Source organism: Rhyacophila brunnea, unplaced genomic scaffold (genome assembly GCF_057557595.1).
Source record: "Rhyacophila brunnea isolate RB1 unplaced genomic scaffold, BYU_Rbru_1.0 scaffold_10, whole genome shotgun sequence".
Lineage (NCBI taxonomy): Eukaryota > Metazoa > Arthropoda > Insecta > Trichoptera > Rhyacophilidae > Rhyacophila > Rhyacophila brunnea.
The window spans coordinates 2,377,962-2,395,957 of NW_028232752.1; the positions used below are offsets into that span (position 1 = coordinate 2,377,962).

General features: G+C 40.2%; 1 protein-coding gene across 1 annotated transcript in view; it reads right to left on the minus strand.

The window, feature by feature from the left end:
• Positions 1-3,974: 3,974 nt before the first annotated feature.
• The window catches only part of LOC147078812 (uncharacterized), a 186,268-nt gene continuing 172,246 nt past the window's right edge, over positions 3,975-17,996 (minus strand). The window contains exons 4-7 of the mRNA XM_085949683.1: positions 10,177-16,150; positions 9,521-9,687; positions 7,141-7,352; positions 3,975-5,584 (exon numbers count right to left, since the gene is read on the minus strand). Of these exons, the coding sequence (XP_085805809.1) occupies positions 5,130-5,584; positions 7,141-7,352; positions 9,521-9,687; positions 10,177-16,125 (6,783 nt within the window). The 5' untranslated portion in view covers positions 16,126-16,150 and the 3' untranslated portion in view covers positions 3,975-5,129. The remainder of the gene's footprint in view (positions 5,585-7,140; positions 7,353-9,520; positions 9,688-10,176; positions 16,151-17,996) is intronic.

Here is a 17,996-nt window from a genome sequence, read left to right on the forward strand (position 1 = left end):
TTACAAAGTGCACTCACTAGATCAGGGGGGGGCAAACTTTTTGGATGGAGGGCCAAATTCAAGAATTCAAAATGAGCGGCGGGCCGCAAGTAAAATACCATTTTTAGATATACACTATTTATTATCACGAAAAATAAACATTAAAAAAAAATTAATGAGAAGAATGAAACTGTTTTTTTTTTACATTTTTTTAAATTAAGGTGTTAATTGTGTAGTTGATATTCTCAAAACTGCTTGTAAATGGGCATCGGAGATATTTGATCGTAAAGAATTTTTATTGAGGTTCATGATCGAAAATGTTTGTTCTTATATATAGGTTGATCCAATAATAACGAACATTTTTCTTGCATAATCTTTAAGTTGGTCGAATTTATCTGAATTAAGGGCATTGTAAAATTTGAGATTTCTTCACGGCGATGCAATTCTCTTAAATCAGTATCACACTGCAGATCAATAATCTCAAGTTGTAGCTCTGTCGGACACTAATAATATCTATTGAAAATGGATCGCGTACTATTGCTAAACAAATTTTAATCTATTGTCAATATTTTTTTTTAAATTATAAAAAAGTTATTCGTAATCAGAAGTACAGTTAATGATGGCGGGCCGCAAAAAAATACCCGGCGGGCCACATGCGGCCCGCGGGCCGCGGTTTGCCCCCCTCTGCACTAGATGGATAGACTCACTGTTTTCGGTAGTTTTCCAAGTTCACTTCGTGATGGCACTGTATTACCGAGAATAATTTTGTCTGTCACTTGAGAATCCATCGAAGTGTAAATTTTTATGAACTATATAGACAGCGAGACTCTCTGCTTGAGGCATGCACTAAACTACTCGATGTCAAATCAGAAAGTTGAAAGTGAAAGTTTAATAACCTAATATAACCCAAAAATATTTAAAGGCCATTCAGCAAAAATGATGATATATGAATGATATAATATAAATATTTATATCATTGTCATCATCAGCCTAAATCACAGGTTCTAAAACTTATTTCGAAAACAGGCCCACTTTGAGATTTTAAAAAAATCTAGTGCCCCCCATATTTTTTAACTTACCTTGTTACATTACCATCTGTTGCGTATCTTAAAAACAGTTATTGCAAATATAATTTTTAAAGATGCATTATTATGGATAGGATAGATAGGGTGTGACTCATATCCTATTTCTGAGATCAAAGAATGTTTCAATGAGAGGAAATAAAACTCATACTTAATCATATTTAGAAATATTTTTATTAACATTTAAAGAAGGCTTTGAATTTAAAACTAGTGATTTAAAAATGTAAAATTTAAAACTAATGTGAAGGATGAATCTAATGCATTTCGACGCATGCATCTCAAGTGGTTTCGTGTCTAGATTCCGTCGGATTTTTATAGATAGAATTTGCCTGCTGTCGCCCCTCTAGATTTCCTTAACGCCCCCTAATTTCTTTGAGCTTTCTACTGCCCCCCTGAAAGCCTCCAGTGCCCACAAGGGGGCGTTATCGCCCACTTTGGGAAAGACTGGCCTAAATCAATTTAATCCAGGTGCTAAATGAAGACCTCCTTAAGCTAATTCCACTGTCAGTCCTATGAATTTATATGTTCATAAAAAATGTGATATTTCTAGATGGCAATACCGTAATACATAATGTTCCATTTTATTTTTTTAAGTATATTATGGCTGTTACCATTCACTTTTTTTTTTGAGCCAATGAAAATTATTTAAATTTAATTAGCTAATATGAAGCGTCTAATTCCAAAAAGCGATAAGTCCACATTTCGTCAAAATCGAGAAAAAAATACGCACGTATTCTTTGTATAATTTTACACAATACATATTGATCTATAAATTCCAAAACGCGACAAAACCCTACGAAAAAAAAATATTTCAAGTCTCGATTTATTACAAAAAGCGCCAAGTCTGTGTTTCATATTATTTAAAGCTTGGTTGATCTCTCGCGTATTTAAGTCAACCAATGAGGGAACGTTCAATATTGTAAATGGCGTCTCCCATGCTGTAGCATCTGGTAAACTCATGACAGTGCCACGGAAATATTTGCCTTATGTGGAATAAATTAAAAGTGAGGTACAAGTAGCGCTACGTCCAATTTTATGTTGCCTATATTTATTACATTTAAGAGTTTATCGGCTGAAACAAATTGCCATTTGGTTCTAATTTCGACATAGAATACAACGGAAAAAATAATCTCAAGTTAAAACAAATAATTGAAGCTTGAAACATAAAAACGTTATTTCCTGCAAGTATCGGATTGTGGACTTGTCGCTTTTTGTAATTAGACGCTCATATAATCCAAAAATATTTAAACGCCATTCAACAATATTGGCGATATAATTTAAATATTTGTATCATTATCATTGTCGGCATAAATAAATCCACTAGCTAAATGGAGGCCTCACTAATCTAATTCCATTCTGGTAATATAGTAATTACGATAAAGAACTGAGATAAAATTTTGAACATATATTGAAGTCAATTCATGGATGCGAAGAACTCTGCCATGCATCGAATATTGGCTCTGGTAAACGATAAAATATTGCATTTTTCAATATTGAAGTCCAGTTTGTTACGCCTGCCCCAATCTAATATAATGTTATCTATATCAAGTTGGAGTCGACGACAATCGTCCAAGGTGACATATTCTGTGAAGAGTTCCATTTCATCAAAAAACAACATATTTTTTTGACCGGCTGCAAAGATGGCCGCTCCTCCAACTAGGCCAACCAAATAATTGCAGTAAAACTTCGTTAATACGAATTCCACACAACCGAAAATCGAAAAAAAAATTGAATTACGAAATGTATGGCAGGAAAAATACTGAAATTTGAAATTTTTTTTTTTTTTGATTATAATTAATTTTGTTTATGACGATCATAGATTATATGCCTACCAAATTTCCGATACAATTCTTTAAAATTAAAATTTGTGCAAATACCATGCGTCATTAATTCATTAATTGAAGTTACCAAGTAATGTAGGTAGGTCATGGCCCGCACATCCTGAACCGGGCCCCCAGGCTAGGATGTTTGGCGGGCCCCCCTACCTATCGCTAAAGGTAAAGGCAGTGTGACGCACTACAGTAGCATTTTCCATGGTGTACGCGGTAAAATTAAGGTTTATTTTTAGCGATTTTTTGTATTTTAATATGTACATCCATTTGAATTATTATGGAGTTGTCGAGTATCGGCACACAGTTAAAAATTGCATCGTACAATCAAATATTTTAATTGTTAATAATTATTTAACTAAAATAGTGCAGGTGACTTTTTTTACTATTAGAGCAAATTTGTGGTCTGTGTTTATCTCACTTATCGGTCGACTCATCACGCCGGGCCCTTCCTGAGCCCGGGCCTCTAGGCTAGAGCCCTGTCAGCCCCCCCCATTGTGGGGGCCATGAGTTAGGTATTTACCATCCTGTGTTGAGCTAGAATTATAAAAAAATACGAAATACTTTTTATTTTTCCAATTTGTCAACACAATTATTGTTAGGCATTAGTTTTCTAGTAAAACTATGTGAAAACCCAATAAACAATCAACAATTAATACCTACAGCCCTGAAACATGTGAGTTATTGTTTTCCTTTGAGTGGAGTGCAGTTGTGCCACTGATGTGTTATAATAGTTAATGTGTCATAAAATGTCAGGATTGTTTTATTACCTTCATAAAATAAGCAATTTAAGATGTTTAAAAAAAAGTCTTTCACAATTCTCATTCCAGGCTTATGAGATAATGTACTTTATTACGATTTATTGAATATTTTTATATGTCAGGACTCTGAAATCATTTCATATTACGAAATTCGAATTAAAGGTGTGGTTTTATGTGAAAATAATGTTCAAGGGACTGTTTTTTTCACAAAAATTTCGATGCAAGGCGAATTTCGAATTACCATGTTCTTATTAATGAGGTTTTACTGTATCTTGTAAATGACTTATCGGAAGAATGAAACAGGTAAAAAAAAACACAGGTAATGTCGATTGAAAAAAATATTATATTATCAAATTGTAATAATTTTCTAGTCGCATAGGTTTTTATAAAGAACAAATCACGTGTTACATTAATTCGTAAACATAATAGAACAGAGACTTACAAGTCAATTTCATTCTAGACTCGTAAAATTGCATCCTCCCTAACAAACTTATTAAATCACAGTTTTCTTGTGTAAATGTAAATATTCTCCGTTGATCCTCGCGCCCGATTGAACATCGCGTGCGCCAATTATGCTACAATCAATTTATTACGACAATTTTAATTTCAACGGAAAATCAGACAACACGTTATAATTATTTCATTAAATTACCATAAGGAATCGCTGTACATTCGTTAGCATATTTATATAATAATATAAAATAATTTGTGATATGCTTAACTTAACATATTACAATAGTTTTCGTAATCCTAGGACCTAGAGCGTAAGAGCGTACGTCACTAATTTTAAAGCACCTAATAAACACTGATACAGCTGGAATTCATTTCATAAAATATATACAAATTTATTTATAAATCGGATTATTTAACAAAAATAACGTAAAATCAGGGCGGACGCGGCGGAGGACCGACAGCCCGCGCGAGTATATTATTCCTTCTCTTTTTAATACCCATTACCTCTTACTTTAATAATATTGTTAATCCAATGAAAATTAATTTAAATTAAAACAAATTCTTTCGCACACTCGACAATAATAACAATGTTTAAGTACCTAAATAACGTAAAAAGTTAACATAATAAAATGTCACCTATAATAAATAAATCATAAAAGTTCATTTAACAAATAAAAAAATATTCTATTCTCTTTCTGAAGGCGGTGGAATGATATTCCATTTGCCATATATTATATTCATTTGTTTAATAATATACTTCAATATCGGCCTATGAATTAAATAATAATATAAAAAACAAATTAGGGTACATACTAACTAAAATCAACTTAAAACAGATAATAAGAGTCATCGGTAACTGAGACAAAAACTGATTTTGAATAAAATTCATTGTTTTTAACTTTATCGTGGGTTGTTTTTTTTCAATTCATTAATTCATTATGCACAGCGAATTGATTGCACGGTTTATGTCTATATTGTGCAAATCGCTTGAATCACAGAACACTAAAACAGTCTTATATTGTTTATCATCTGACCACAACTGTTTCTGTATTTAAGAGTTGTTTCACTTTATCTGTATAGCGCACCAGAGCTATTTTAGAGGCTCTAATATTGATTTTTTCCCCGGCCGACATCAACTGCTGGCACTGGGCGCGGTCCAGGAACTCTTGCATCCTCAGCTCTTTGAGGGAGTCCCTGGGAGGTCCCGGCCCACAGTGTATCTGCTTGAGGAGGGCGTCTCGGGACTTGACTTGGAGCAGAGCCGCCAGGTCCTGGAGAAGACACCAGAGGCCCGAGTCGGAACAGGTGTTGCTTCTCTCCGAGTCAGAGTTGGACGTGGAAGTGTGAGGTGTCGGTTTGAGGCGGTACAGAGGGGGCAGCGGGGTGGAGGCCGATATTAATTCTATATGATGCAGAGGGGCAGGTGAAGGCGAAGCCGTAGGGGGGTGGGCCACCGCATCGTAGCCGCTGTCAACAGGATCTGAAAGATTAAAAAAACATCATGAGATGAAGAAGAATGCTAAAAAACTACAAATTCTGTATAAATTTAAAACTATAACTTGATACTTTTTATTGCAAATTACAATGTTCGCTACTAAGCAGGAGCAAATAGGCCACAGAAAGGATGCTATCCTCATGTCACTTTTTTAAATTAAGACCAGTTGTTAGATATGCAAGACATTGATAAAACCTTCACAATATATGGATGGAACCTAAATGTATGAAAGTAAAACAAAAAAAAAAGTTACAAAAGCTAATAATTGAATTATCATTTGACATTGCAAAATTAGCAAACTTCACACTGCTATATTGCACACATATTTATTTTATTTATTTAAAAAAGACACGTTGAGTACATAACAAATTATTAATTGAGGCGTCTAATTACAAAAAGCGACAAGTCCACAATTCAATATTTTCGGGAAACAACGTTTTTATGTTTCAAGTTCAATTATTTGTTTTAACATGAGATTATTTTTTCCGTTGTATTCTATGTCGAAATTAGAACCAAATGGCAATTTGTTTCAGCCGATAAACTCTTAAATGTAATAAATATAGGCAAAATAAAATTGGACGTAGCGCTATTTGTACTTCACTCTTTAATTTACTCCGCATAAGGCACATATTTCCGTGGTACTGTCATGAGTTTACCAGATGCTATAGCATGGGAGACGCCCTTTTCAATATTGAACGTTCCCTTATTGGTTGACTTAAACACGCGCGAAATCAACCAAGCTTTAAATAATATGAAACACGGACTTGGAGCTTTTTGTAATAAATCGAGACTTAAAATATTTTTTTTGAAGGGTTATGTCGCGTTTTGGAATTTATAGATCAATACATATTGTGTAAAATTATACAAAGAATACGTGCGTATTTTTTTCTCGATTTTGACCAAATGTGGACTTATCGCTTTTTGGAATTAGACGCATCAATTCAGGACGTTCACAACATGACATTTAGAATAATCAGTTAGAGAAAAAAAACAAAGCAAATAATAGTTTTATACAAAAGAAATAAAATAAAAAAAAACTGCAATAATTCAAAAAAAATACAAATTAAACAATAAAACAGAATATATATATATTATGTCGACAACAGCAACAATCTTAGATGTACTCTACTAATCAATTTCATAAATAATAAAATGTGGCATTATTGCCAAGATAAACCCTGAAACGCGAATCTTTATGATTTTTTTAAACTTACATACGTTGCAAACAAAAGTATGTTTGTACATTGTAAACCTGTGTTGAAACAGACCATCATCTTTCAATGTGCCAACATATTATTGAATATTAATTTTTCTTTTGCTACCATTTAAGAGACACTGGCTCAATTGATTGGGTCCATTGCTCTGGATCAAACATACATTGAAATAAACAACATGTGAATTTGAAATCATTCTTTGAATTTCTTCATTCATAGAATTAATTTTTCTAGCCTTAGGGCGGCTTAGACAGTGGGAAACAAATGCTGAACTGTGTCATATCTAAATAAAACCATAATTAATTTGATTAATTAGAGATATCTTACCTAAGAGTTTACAGGGGCCATTAAAGTGCCAAGGTTGCGGCACATTTCCCTGTACATCGTTGAGGTGCAGCTGCAGAAGCCGGGCCGCCTTGCCCCCGCTCAGAGAGATGGGCGTCTGACCCGTGTAGGTGGCCAGCAAGGGATCCGCCCCGTACGACAGCAGGAGTCGGATGATCTCGATGTAGCCGTTCTCGCAGGCTTCATGCAGTGGCCTGCAATGGACAAAGAAAGCTTGGTTACAACACAGAATTGCAGTGCTTGTATGAATGTTATTTTTGATTAAGAGGAAACTCTACTGAAATGCAAAAAATCGCAGAGATGTGAAATATTTTTGCTATGTTTAATGTATAAAATAAAGGGTTATTATACAAGTTCTGGTACGAATTTGTTTTCTAAATAAAACACATTAACTTAACATTTTGCAAACATATTAATTTTAATCGATCTCTCCAGGCAATTTTGGAGTTCACGATCCGCTTATGCGAATTTACAATGACTTTATAATCTCGGAGCGTGTCAAGAGTTTGCGGATTGTTGGCATAAACACTTCCTTTGGCATAACCCCACAAAAAGAAATCCAACAAAGTCAAATTGCAAGATATTGACGCCAATTAAAATTAAGAGCCCATTGAACTTTATACGCAATAAAATCAGTGTTTGTTACACAAGCTGTATGGCATGTCACCCCATCCTATTGAAACCATGTTTTCGAAATCAAAATCTTCAAATTCCGGCTGCAGAAAGTCAGTTATCATTTGCCTACAGCGGAAGCCATTGAATGTAACAGTCGCTCTTTCATAATTTTGGAAAAGGTAGAGTCCATTGATGCCTCCAGCCCAAAAACCACACTAAACTGTAACTTTCGCGGTATGCAATGGCCTCTCTTGAATCATTTGTGGGTTTTCCTCGCCCCAAATATGGCTGTTTTGCTTATTAATGAACCCAGTATGAGGTGAAAATGTGCCTTATCACTGAAGATGATTTTTCGGGCTGGACGAACATGCACAGGTGTCAGGTGATCAAAAACACTACCAATCTCTTCAAATTTTTAATCATCTTGCTCAAATTCTGACCTTAATTTTCGCAGTACGACTGTTGAAGATTTACCATTTTCATAGTACGATTTTTATGCATTTGTGCAGTGAAGAAATGGTCTATTGTGTCAGATCAACTACAACTTTCAACTGGCGATATGTCAAAAAATGTGTGAAATATTTTTTTTTTTTTTTCGACCATGTCCGATCCTAATAGGATCATATGGGCCTCCACAGAGTAGAGGTTTTGTATTAACAGATTTTTTTTACGAGAAATGGATGTCAGCCACTTGCTCAACCTATTAGGTCCATACCCTGACTCACACACATATTGAAAAACAATATGTGTACTTGCCAGACCCAGGATTCGAACCTGGGACCCACGGCATGATAGTCCAACGCTTATGCTCGGTTGTAAATGACAGGACTATGAAATTCATACCATAAGTTCGATAATCCTGTATATAAAATAACTTTAAAATGATTAACTGTATAGAAGTTTAGTAACTGAACTGAGAAAGAATTCTTGAGCATCCGATGTACATCAGTTTCATATGATTATAGGAACAAATCAACTTTAAAAAAAATTGTAATTTTCAAAAATTGCAATGAAATAGGTATTTTGGAAGTAAAATAGGTTAATTGAGGCGTCTAATTACAAAAAGCGACAAGTCCACAATTCAATATTTTCGGGAAACAACGATTTTATGTTTCAAGCTTCAATTATTTGTTTTAACGTGAGATTATTTTTTCCGTTGTATTCTATGTCGAAATTAGAACCAAATGGCAATTTGTTTCAGCCGATAAACTCTTAAATGTAATAAATATAGGCAAAATAAAATTGGACATAGCGCTATTTGTACCTCTCTTTTGAATTTACTCCGCATAAGGCACATATTTCCATGGCACTGTCATGAGTTTACCAGATGCTACAGCATGGGAGACGCTCTTTTCAATATTGAACGTTCCCTTATTGGTTGACTTAAACACGCGCGAAATCAACCAAGCTTTAAATAATATGAAACACGGACTTGGCGCTTTTTGTAATAAATCGAGACTTAAAATATTTTTTTTCGTAGGGTTGTCGCATTTTGGAATTTATAGATCAATACATATTGTGTAAAATTATACAAAGAATACGTGCGTATTTTTTTCTCGATTTTGACCAAATGTGGACTTATCGCTTTTTGGAATTAGCCCTCAATTTTATTAATTTCTAATAATTGAGGTTCTACTGTGAAGCGGCCAATAATATCTCTCTATTTTTATTTCCTACTCTGCAGTTAAGAGAGGTATCGACAGTGACAATTGCATTTAAAAACAGAATATCAATGCAAATCAATTACCTGATTCCACCTTGAGCGGCCTCTGAGACATTGGCTCCATACTGCAAGAGGAGTTTAGCTATATCCAAGTGGCCTCTGGAGCAAGCTTCGTGAAGGGCTGTGTAGCCAGCATTGTCTCGGCACGACGGGGGAACGTCCAATTTCTCCAAGCAATAGGCCACACAGTCCTGAGAACAATAGAGCATTTACATTATTAATTATACATGGATGCTAACTAAATCAATCGTGCCTACTGAGAGAGATAAGTTACAATAAAGCAAAATGCAAATTGGATGTTGCTGTAAACATTTTCAAATAAGCAATATTACCTTGCTATCAATAATGCTCAAAATGATATCAATGAATATCTGTTTTCACTTTAATGTCGTCAAATCAGAATGAATTAAAATATATGCTTAACGCTTGAATTGCAGCCTTAGTCATCAGATATCCCCCATTTCACCATATTGCCTAGAGTCCGCCAAACCATTGTTCAGTCTGTTAGTACTAGACTGGCTCCCAGGGCTCTGTTGGCAAATTCATTACCCGTGCACTACCAGTCAGTCCACTGATTTTCTTTACATGAAATGATATCTATTTTGGTAATATGAATTTCATAATTTTTTAAATGTAAATTTGATAAGTACTATATTGTATTTATTTTTGTAATAACTTACCGTAAATCCCAGTCGGGCCGCTCTGTGAAGGACAGTCTCTCCCACGCTTTTGTTGATGATCCAATTCTTGATCTCTTTTTGAATGTCATGGACAGACTCAGGACTGGGTCGAGACAGAATGCCCCTCTTTCTCTTGTGGCCGTCTTCCTTCTTGATCAGTTTCTTCTTCTTCCGGATATAATCGAACCCCGAGCTGAACTTTCTCCGGGTGAAAAGTTTTCGAAATCGTTTCTTAACGGGAGCCGGCACTCCTTCGCCGTCTTTATCGTTCATCACCGGCCCGCCGTCTCCGCCTTCCTTCTTGACTTTATGAATTACGGTCGTTGTACTTTTAAGTTTTTTGGAAGACAGAGATTTAAGAAAATTATTTCTCTTTTTGATACGAAGCAGTCGTCCTTTGGCGTCACTTCTTTTTAAGCGAGAGCTTCGCAGGCCTTCTCTGGCACTGAGACATTTCTTAATTTTCTTCTTGAGAATAATTTTATTTTTAATATCGGCCACTTTAATTTGCACCACCGGCGTTGGTTCTTCTTCTTCTCTGCAGGAAACAGGCGGAGCCGAAGCCGGTCTCTCGTCCCCGAAAACTTCCTTGATAGTGGCCCGCTGCTTTAAAACTCGAGTTTCAGTTCTCGTTCTGGATTTCATAACAACGGGGGAAAACTCTTCAGTGGCGCCCAGCAACCCGTCAGTGTTAGTAATGAACGCTGCCCGAAAGGTGGAAATAGTTTGCTTCCTGAACGATCCCAGATAGCTACGCTCTTCGGTCACTTTCCCTTTCATGACTCCTTTGATTCCCTTCTTGTGAGAGTCCCTCTCAAGAGAGAGACTCGGGGTGGCTAGAAGCTCAGAAGGGTTGGTGGATTTGGGGATCATCTTGGGGGCACCGTTGTCGTCTTTGTTTTTCTTTTTCCGAACATCTTTCTTCCCGCACTTTTGAATGAGGAGATCTATTATGGAAGAGTTGCTATCTTGCTTCGCCTTGCTCTTCATTTTTTTATCTGTCGCGGATATCACAGTAGAACAGGAAGCTTCCGAATCATAATTAGGTTTATGATTTATAGAGAAGCTCGACATAGACTCCGAATCGCTGTCCAGATCGTGCTTCGACTTCTCGTGCCCGTCGAAAATATTCAAGGCGTACCTTTTAGTGTACAACTCCTCAGTGGAAGTAGACGGGGCAGGAGAATTAGGATAGGGGTCCAGATCTGGCAGAGATGTCGAGACTCTGGGCCAGTGAGGCGGACGCGTTACGTTTATCAGCCGAGGGGGCATTCTGAGGGACTGTTTGAATTTATATACTTCCTCTTCCCATCCGGGCCGAAAATCAGACCCATCTCCAAATACCTGCTTTTTCAATTTGGAACTGTCATCTTTAAGGGTCTTCAGAGACTCTTTTGTAGGACTTTTTATTAATTTTCCATCACTGCCCTTCAATGATGACACACTTTTACGTGTCTTCGATCTCGTAGCTACGATCAGTTCATCAGAATCTGTGTCGCTCGAATCCGAGTTGCTGATCTCATTTTTCAAGATTTCTTGTTTGCGCTTTTTAACGATCAATTGTTCATCGTCACTGCTGCTCTTGTCAGTTTGATGTTTGCTTTCGGAAAGAGAACAATTAGATTTAGAAGCAGCGCTCTTTTTAGGTATCTCCGAAGAGTCCATAGTGTTTTCTATTTTGATGATGGCAGACTTCCAATTGATATCGATATCTTCGGGCAAGCGCTGAGTGTTATTGAGCTTGTCTTCCTTTTCCTTCTTTACTTTTCTATTGATGAGCGGCTGATCCTCATCAGAGGAATCCGAAGGAAACTCTCTCGTTTCAGATTCTTTAACTTCCTGTTTGATTTTTTTAACAAAAGGATTATTCGTCCTGTCCGATTTAACTATGTCAACAACGTTGACTATCACAGATTTTTCTATTTTAATTGCATCAATCAGATTACCCTTCGTGGGAGGCTCAGATTTTTCTCTATTGATTACTGGTAAATTTCTCCGTCTAGCCTTCTTCATTTTCCCGGTTTTGAGTTGTTCTAAAAAACTATCACAGGCCTCCGCCCATAGCGGATCATCTTCAGCGGTGGTTTTCTCTTCCGATTTAACAAGCAGGAGAGTCTTTTCGACGTTCGCCACGTCGGATTGGTTTTCTTTGGACACAATTTCCACAGACACCTTTTCCAACGCTGGCTTTTCGCTCTCAGATCCGCTGTCCTGAAAATCAAATATGCAGGAATCCGAAGAGCTTCTTATGGCGGGAGGCTCCTTTCTAGTTTCGTTGGCGGCACTCGAATCCGATTCAGTTTTGCTGAAAAGCCGTCTTCTGTGAGTGACAGGAGGAATCGCTTTCGACGTGTTCGACGGTGGTTCGCTTTCCTTTGTTTCAATATTATTTTCGGGTGCTTTCGGTTTGGTGGGGCAAGCATTATTATTAGATTGCGTGAAACCTTTCAACTCAGCTTTCGTTCTGATCCTGGCGGCCAGGACGGCCGCAATGTCCATGTCAGTCGGCGAAATCGATTCATTCACTTCAATGGAGAGGGATGCAACCTCATCAGGCTCTTTGATGACGGGAACAGATTTACTCTGCAGATCTTCTCTGATTCGGATGGATTTTAGAGAAGAATCCGAATCATACTTGATGGAGTCTACCGCTCTCGGCACCTGAACTTTGTATGGCACGGCGCCAGATGCGATCTCAGTAGAGACGGATGCCATGGAAGATCTGTGTTCGATCATGTGCTTCGTTTTCTTCGATTGGTATTCTGAAAAGTCTCCGGAGGGCACTGTGTCATTATCGGACGGCACAACGATGCAATCGTCGGAACTGTCGGTTGCCTTCTGACTATCCGCATAGTTCCTGGCTTCGAGACTGTTTCTCAAAATGCTCAGGACTCGCTTGTCTGCAGGCGTGGTCTGCTGAATTGTGTGAAGCTCTTGCTTTGCAGGAGGGGGGAGGGGGAGTTTTTCTGGTGGATTATTATAATCATAATTGTGTTGATAATTACTAACTTTTTGGTAAAATACTTCGGGTTGAGATTGAGGTTGCTGAACGTGACCGTGGTAATATTTTGACGGGGTGGGTTCTACATTTTCAGACTTTTTGGCGTATACATGGTTATCGTAGGGTCTACGTCGGTCGGCCGCGAGCGGGTCGGTTCCATTCAAAGTTTTATAATGCTGGGCGGGGGCAGCTAATGCATTCGCTTCCCTGGGATGGATCGCATCGGGTCTGCCGTGCCTGTCGACATTCCAAGAATCGTATCTGGACGATTTGGGAGGGATGCCGCTCGGAACGCGGCCGGCTTCTCTTTTCCGGCTCTCTTCTCTGTGATATGCTGCAGCTTGAGCGTTTCTCCGGCGATCCCGCTCGTAGTCATCCAGATTGATAGTCAAGTCGATTTTGGGTAAACTTTGATCAACTCTCCGACCATAGTCGGCGGACGCCGTGTAAGTCTGCTTAGGTGCAGGTTCGTAACGATTGGCATAACTCTGCTGCAGTTCGGGATGAGGCGGCGCTCTTCCGACGTACGGTGACGGGGGGGCAGCGGAGTGAGCCTCAGGATATCCGCGCTCATAACGGGCAGACACAGCATTCGGCGGATACGGTTGACTGGTTTCCCTATATAGACGCTGAGCCGCCTTATCCGGATGCTGGGTGTTGAAGTTAGGCAGGAAGTCGACTTTGTGAGAGGTCGCCGGATCGGGCTCGGGTCGGTATCTCTGTCTCTGATTTGTCATATTGGGTGATACCGCGGAAGGATCTTGAGGGGCGCCTGCATTCACTACACCGCCGCGGTGCAGGACCACTTCTCGCTTTTCGTATGCTGCATTTTCCGTATCATCCTGGGCGGTGGAGTCGGCCGGTATTCTAACAGTCTTGACTGACAGATCGAGAGGAGACTCCTTTCGGTGTTTGGATACGGGGGCCCCAGTCGGCTCCGGCCGGGTGGACTGCTGCCTCATGACGTTCATCTGGGTAACAAGACTCGTGACGGAGACCGTCGGTCGTGGCTGGTGCGCAGCCAGACTCTGCTTAGGTGGCAGGGTCCGGGGCGGCGCCCCATGCTTAGGGGAAGCAGCATAGGAATGTTTGAGGAGAGGCGCCTGCCTGTACTGAGTCTGCGTCTGATAGCCGGACGATCCAGCCGAAGTAGAGCCGCTGGATCCCGGCGCGGTCGAATGGTCTGTGGGGTTCATAACCGGATACTGTTGGTGGGCGGGACTACCGCTCCCATACTGGTGGCCGCCGGTCGGAAGGTGAGACTTGAGAGGGGGGGACGGATGATATTCACGCTTCAATGTGGGATGCTGAGCGGGCATCGGAGGAACTCGGGAGTAATGGTGGGTAGAGTCACCGACGATGTTGGGGTGCGTAGCACTCCTACCAGGATGAGTCTGCGACGCGACGGGAGTCGATGAAGGATGCCGGTGATCAGTGCCGAGAGGGGGTATTCTCTCATGATAGCTGGGCGCCACGCTAGGGGTATGATGGTTCGGTACCCCTTTGGGAGGAAGTCGGCGAGCGTAATGGTAATCGTGGGAAGGTGCGGCTCCGGAGACGCGGGACGGCAAGCCATCGGACGCTGAAGGGTCGGAAACCCTCGGATGATTCTGAGACGCATACAGGATGGGTTCCCGCGGTACAGAGTGGTACGAAGAGTTGTGGATCTGCTGCTGCTGTTGCTGCTGCTGAAGCAGAGGGACTGCTCTCTGAGGGTAAGAGTGCTGCCCGGACAGCGTTTGCGGCGGTTGCGCGCCGGAAGGCTTCGGAACGGGCACCGCACGAGACTTCTGATGGGGGACGGTCTGGGGATAATGCCTGACGCTCGAGAGGTTGCTGACCGACTTCTCCCGTTCAGGCGGAGGCGGACGGTCCGGATGATTCTGCGGCGGGTGGTAGGTCTGGGACCGTGAGTACTGGACGGGTGGTAGACGCGAGGGCTTCTGCGCCGATTGCGCGGCCATAGAGGTCATCTGCGGAGATTTCAAATACAAATCTGTCACGGAAGGACTGTGTCTGGCGTCCGCGGGAGACGAGCCGCTCACCGTCACGGTCTCGTACTGGTGTCGCGCGTAGAGTTCCGAAGGCTGCGACGACGACACGTAAGGAGACTTGTGAAGAATCTTTCCGTTGCCGGTCGCCAGCGCCTCCTTCGGATACGCAGAGCCGTGATACGAGAGCGACGTCCTCGGCTGGCGCGCCTGCAGGACGGTGAGGGTCCGCTGCTGCGGGGCCGTCTGCGACCGACTCTGATAGGAGGCGGACGGCGGCGGAGTCGGCAAGTGGGAGTAGTATTTCCCGGGGTGGACGGGCGAAGGATCGCGGGGCGCGGCCGACTCCGGCGGATAGCGGCCGCCCTCCGTCACGGCGAAGTGGGGAGGGATCCTCGGCTCCTCTTTGGGCGTGCGCCTGTCTTGCCGCTCCGGCTCGGCGCGCTGCGGCGGTTCGGGGAGCGCCCTCTGAGGCTTGTGGATTATGTGCGTCGGAGGAGATATCATGTTGACGGAGGGAGGCCTCTCGAGGTCGCGCGAAGGGTTCAGATAGCTCTGCTGCTTCTGCTGCGCCTGAGCCTGGGCCTGCTGCATAACGGTGGCCTTGTGGATGACGTGCGCCTCGGGTTCGAGGAGCGGTTCCGAAGGCGGGCGAAAGGGTAGCGCCGGGGGCGGCGCGGCGTCCGGCGCCTGGCGGACGGCGGCGACGGAGGGCGGGCGGGAGTCGGCCATGGTGGGCGAGCCCGACTGCGCTAAGGAGCCCTCCTCGCTGCGATAGTGATCGGGCTGGGCGGGCAGAGCCGCGGAAGGGCCGGGAAGAGCCTCGGACCGGAAGGGGCGGACGGCCGCTGCGGTCGGAGATTCATTCTGCGATTGCGCTGAGTTCGGCGAGGCCTTCGGGAGACCCTGGAAATATTGTCGTGTGCCCTCCACTACGTTTGAAAAGTTCACGTCCATCCTTCGCGGGGACGCGCCTTCAGTTCTGCAAAGAAAAAAAAACACAAATATAAATAAGGAAAATCATAAGAAATAAATTTACATAGGTTTTATTTATTTATTGAGGAAAACAAACAATCACAAATAAATATAAAAATAGACAAAAGTAAGCGTATCAGTAATCAGTGAAGTTTCCACAGGCAATAGTAGTACCGATGTATCTATCATACCGAAGCGGATGTTCATAAGTTAACTCAGTAGTTTCTGTCACGGCGGTCTTTGTGTAGGTACATAGATCCCTTCAAGGTATGTACCCCAAAAATGAATGTCCTAAGCAGCTATGAAAAAATTGTACCTACTCGGAATTCACATTCGATAAATACCATGACGATGACTCTGTTCCTTTTCCCGTTTTTTTTTTCAAAATTACAACAAATTCGTAATTCTAAATAAAACAAAAATGTAGGGGTAAAATAAATCCATGGGACAGCGCTACAGTCTGAACAAAACTGAAAAGAAAAATCCATAAAAAAAAATATATTTTTACTACAACTTTTCATGAAAAACTGACTATTTTCGATATTTTCTAAATTATTTTAATTCCTATTTTATTAATAAAAGCAATAATATTGAATACTGCTGTATATCGGGCCATTAATATATTGATTATTTAATTTGATAGATTTTCTCCCATCCACCAATAAAAAGGTATTTTATATTATTAAAATCTCTAATTGGTTTAAAAAAAATCTCAATTTACCTACATGAGAAAATCATTTTAGAAATTTGACAAAAAAAAATCGTAATCTGAGTGGTAACGACTGCCAGTTTTGATACTGGATAATAAAATAAGATCACAGTGCGATAATTCCAATCGACAATCTAGTAACTGGTTGTCTATGTTACGCCGAATGTGCGAAATTGAATATTACATGAAATGGGCAAAATTTTGCCTAAATCATGAAAAATGCAAGCCCGTTGCCCTATTCATGAATTAGACAAAATATCTGGAGAGTGCGTGAAATCGGCAGTAATTTTTCTGTCTACTTCATGTCTTGGACAAATTAGATAGTAGCGCTACGGTGGTATTTTTTGCAACTAAACTAAATGTATCAATTCTCATGCATTGGTCAAAATGTACATTTATAATATCTATGGTCAAAATAGATGATCGCGCTCCGTGGTGTTTTTTGCAACTAAACAGATGTGTCAAATGAAATTGATTATAATATAAAAATATACCAATCAATAATATGATAACGGAAGAATTTTATTGAAAAGTATTTTCGCGATTTGATTCGTGCTTGGGTATCAAACGTGCAATGGTCGATTGAATGTTTGTGATAGTTTGTTGACACTTGATAGCTAACCTCAAAATGGACATTCAGTTGAATAATTTAATTCAGAATTACAAAACCTAACCTAACCTAACCTAATAATAATACTATTATATTATGTCCAATTATAACTAATAAAACCATCCGTATTAAATTTACTTTTTCTTCTGTCATGTTGACAGTTCAAGAATTCCATACCGTGGCGAATTCATGTACTCAGCAGAAAAATTACCTAATTCATGAATAAGGCAACAGGCTTGACTATTACATGAATTAGCCAAAATTTTGCCCATTTCATGTAATAGTCAATTTCGCACATTCGGTGTAACATCTATATTAAAGCGTGGGTGCGGGTTTGGCTCCCGTCTGCAGCTAAAATCAAAATGTTGCTAGTCCATAAAGTTGATTGTCACGAAAAACGATTTTTCGTCATTTTTCCATATACCCTTACTTAATGAACCAATTAAGACAACCATTACAGCCATACACTCCCCTGGTAGTGGATACATATTATTATGGTGAGAAAAAATATATAATTTTCACGAAAACATAATA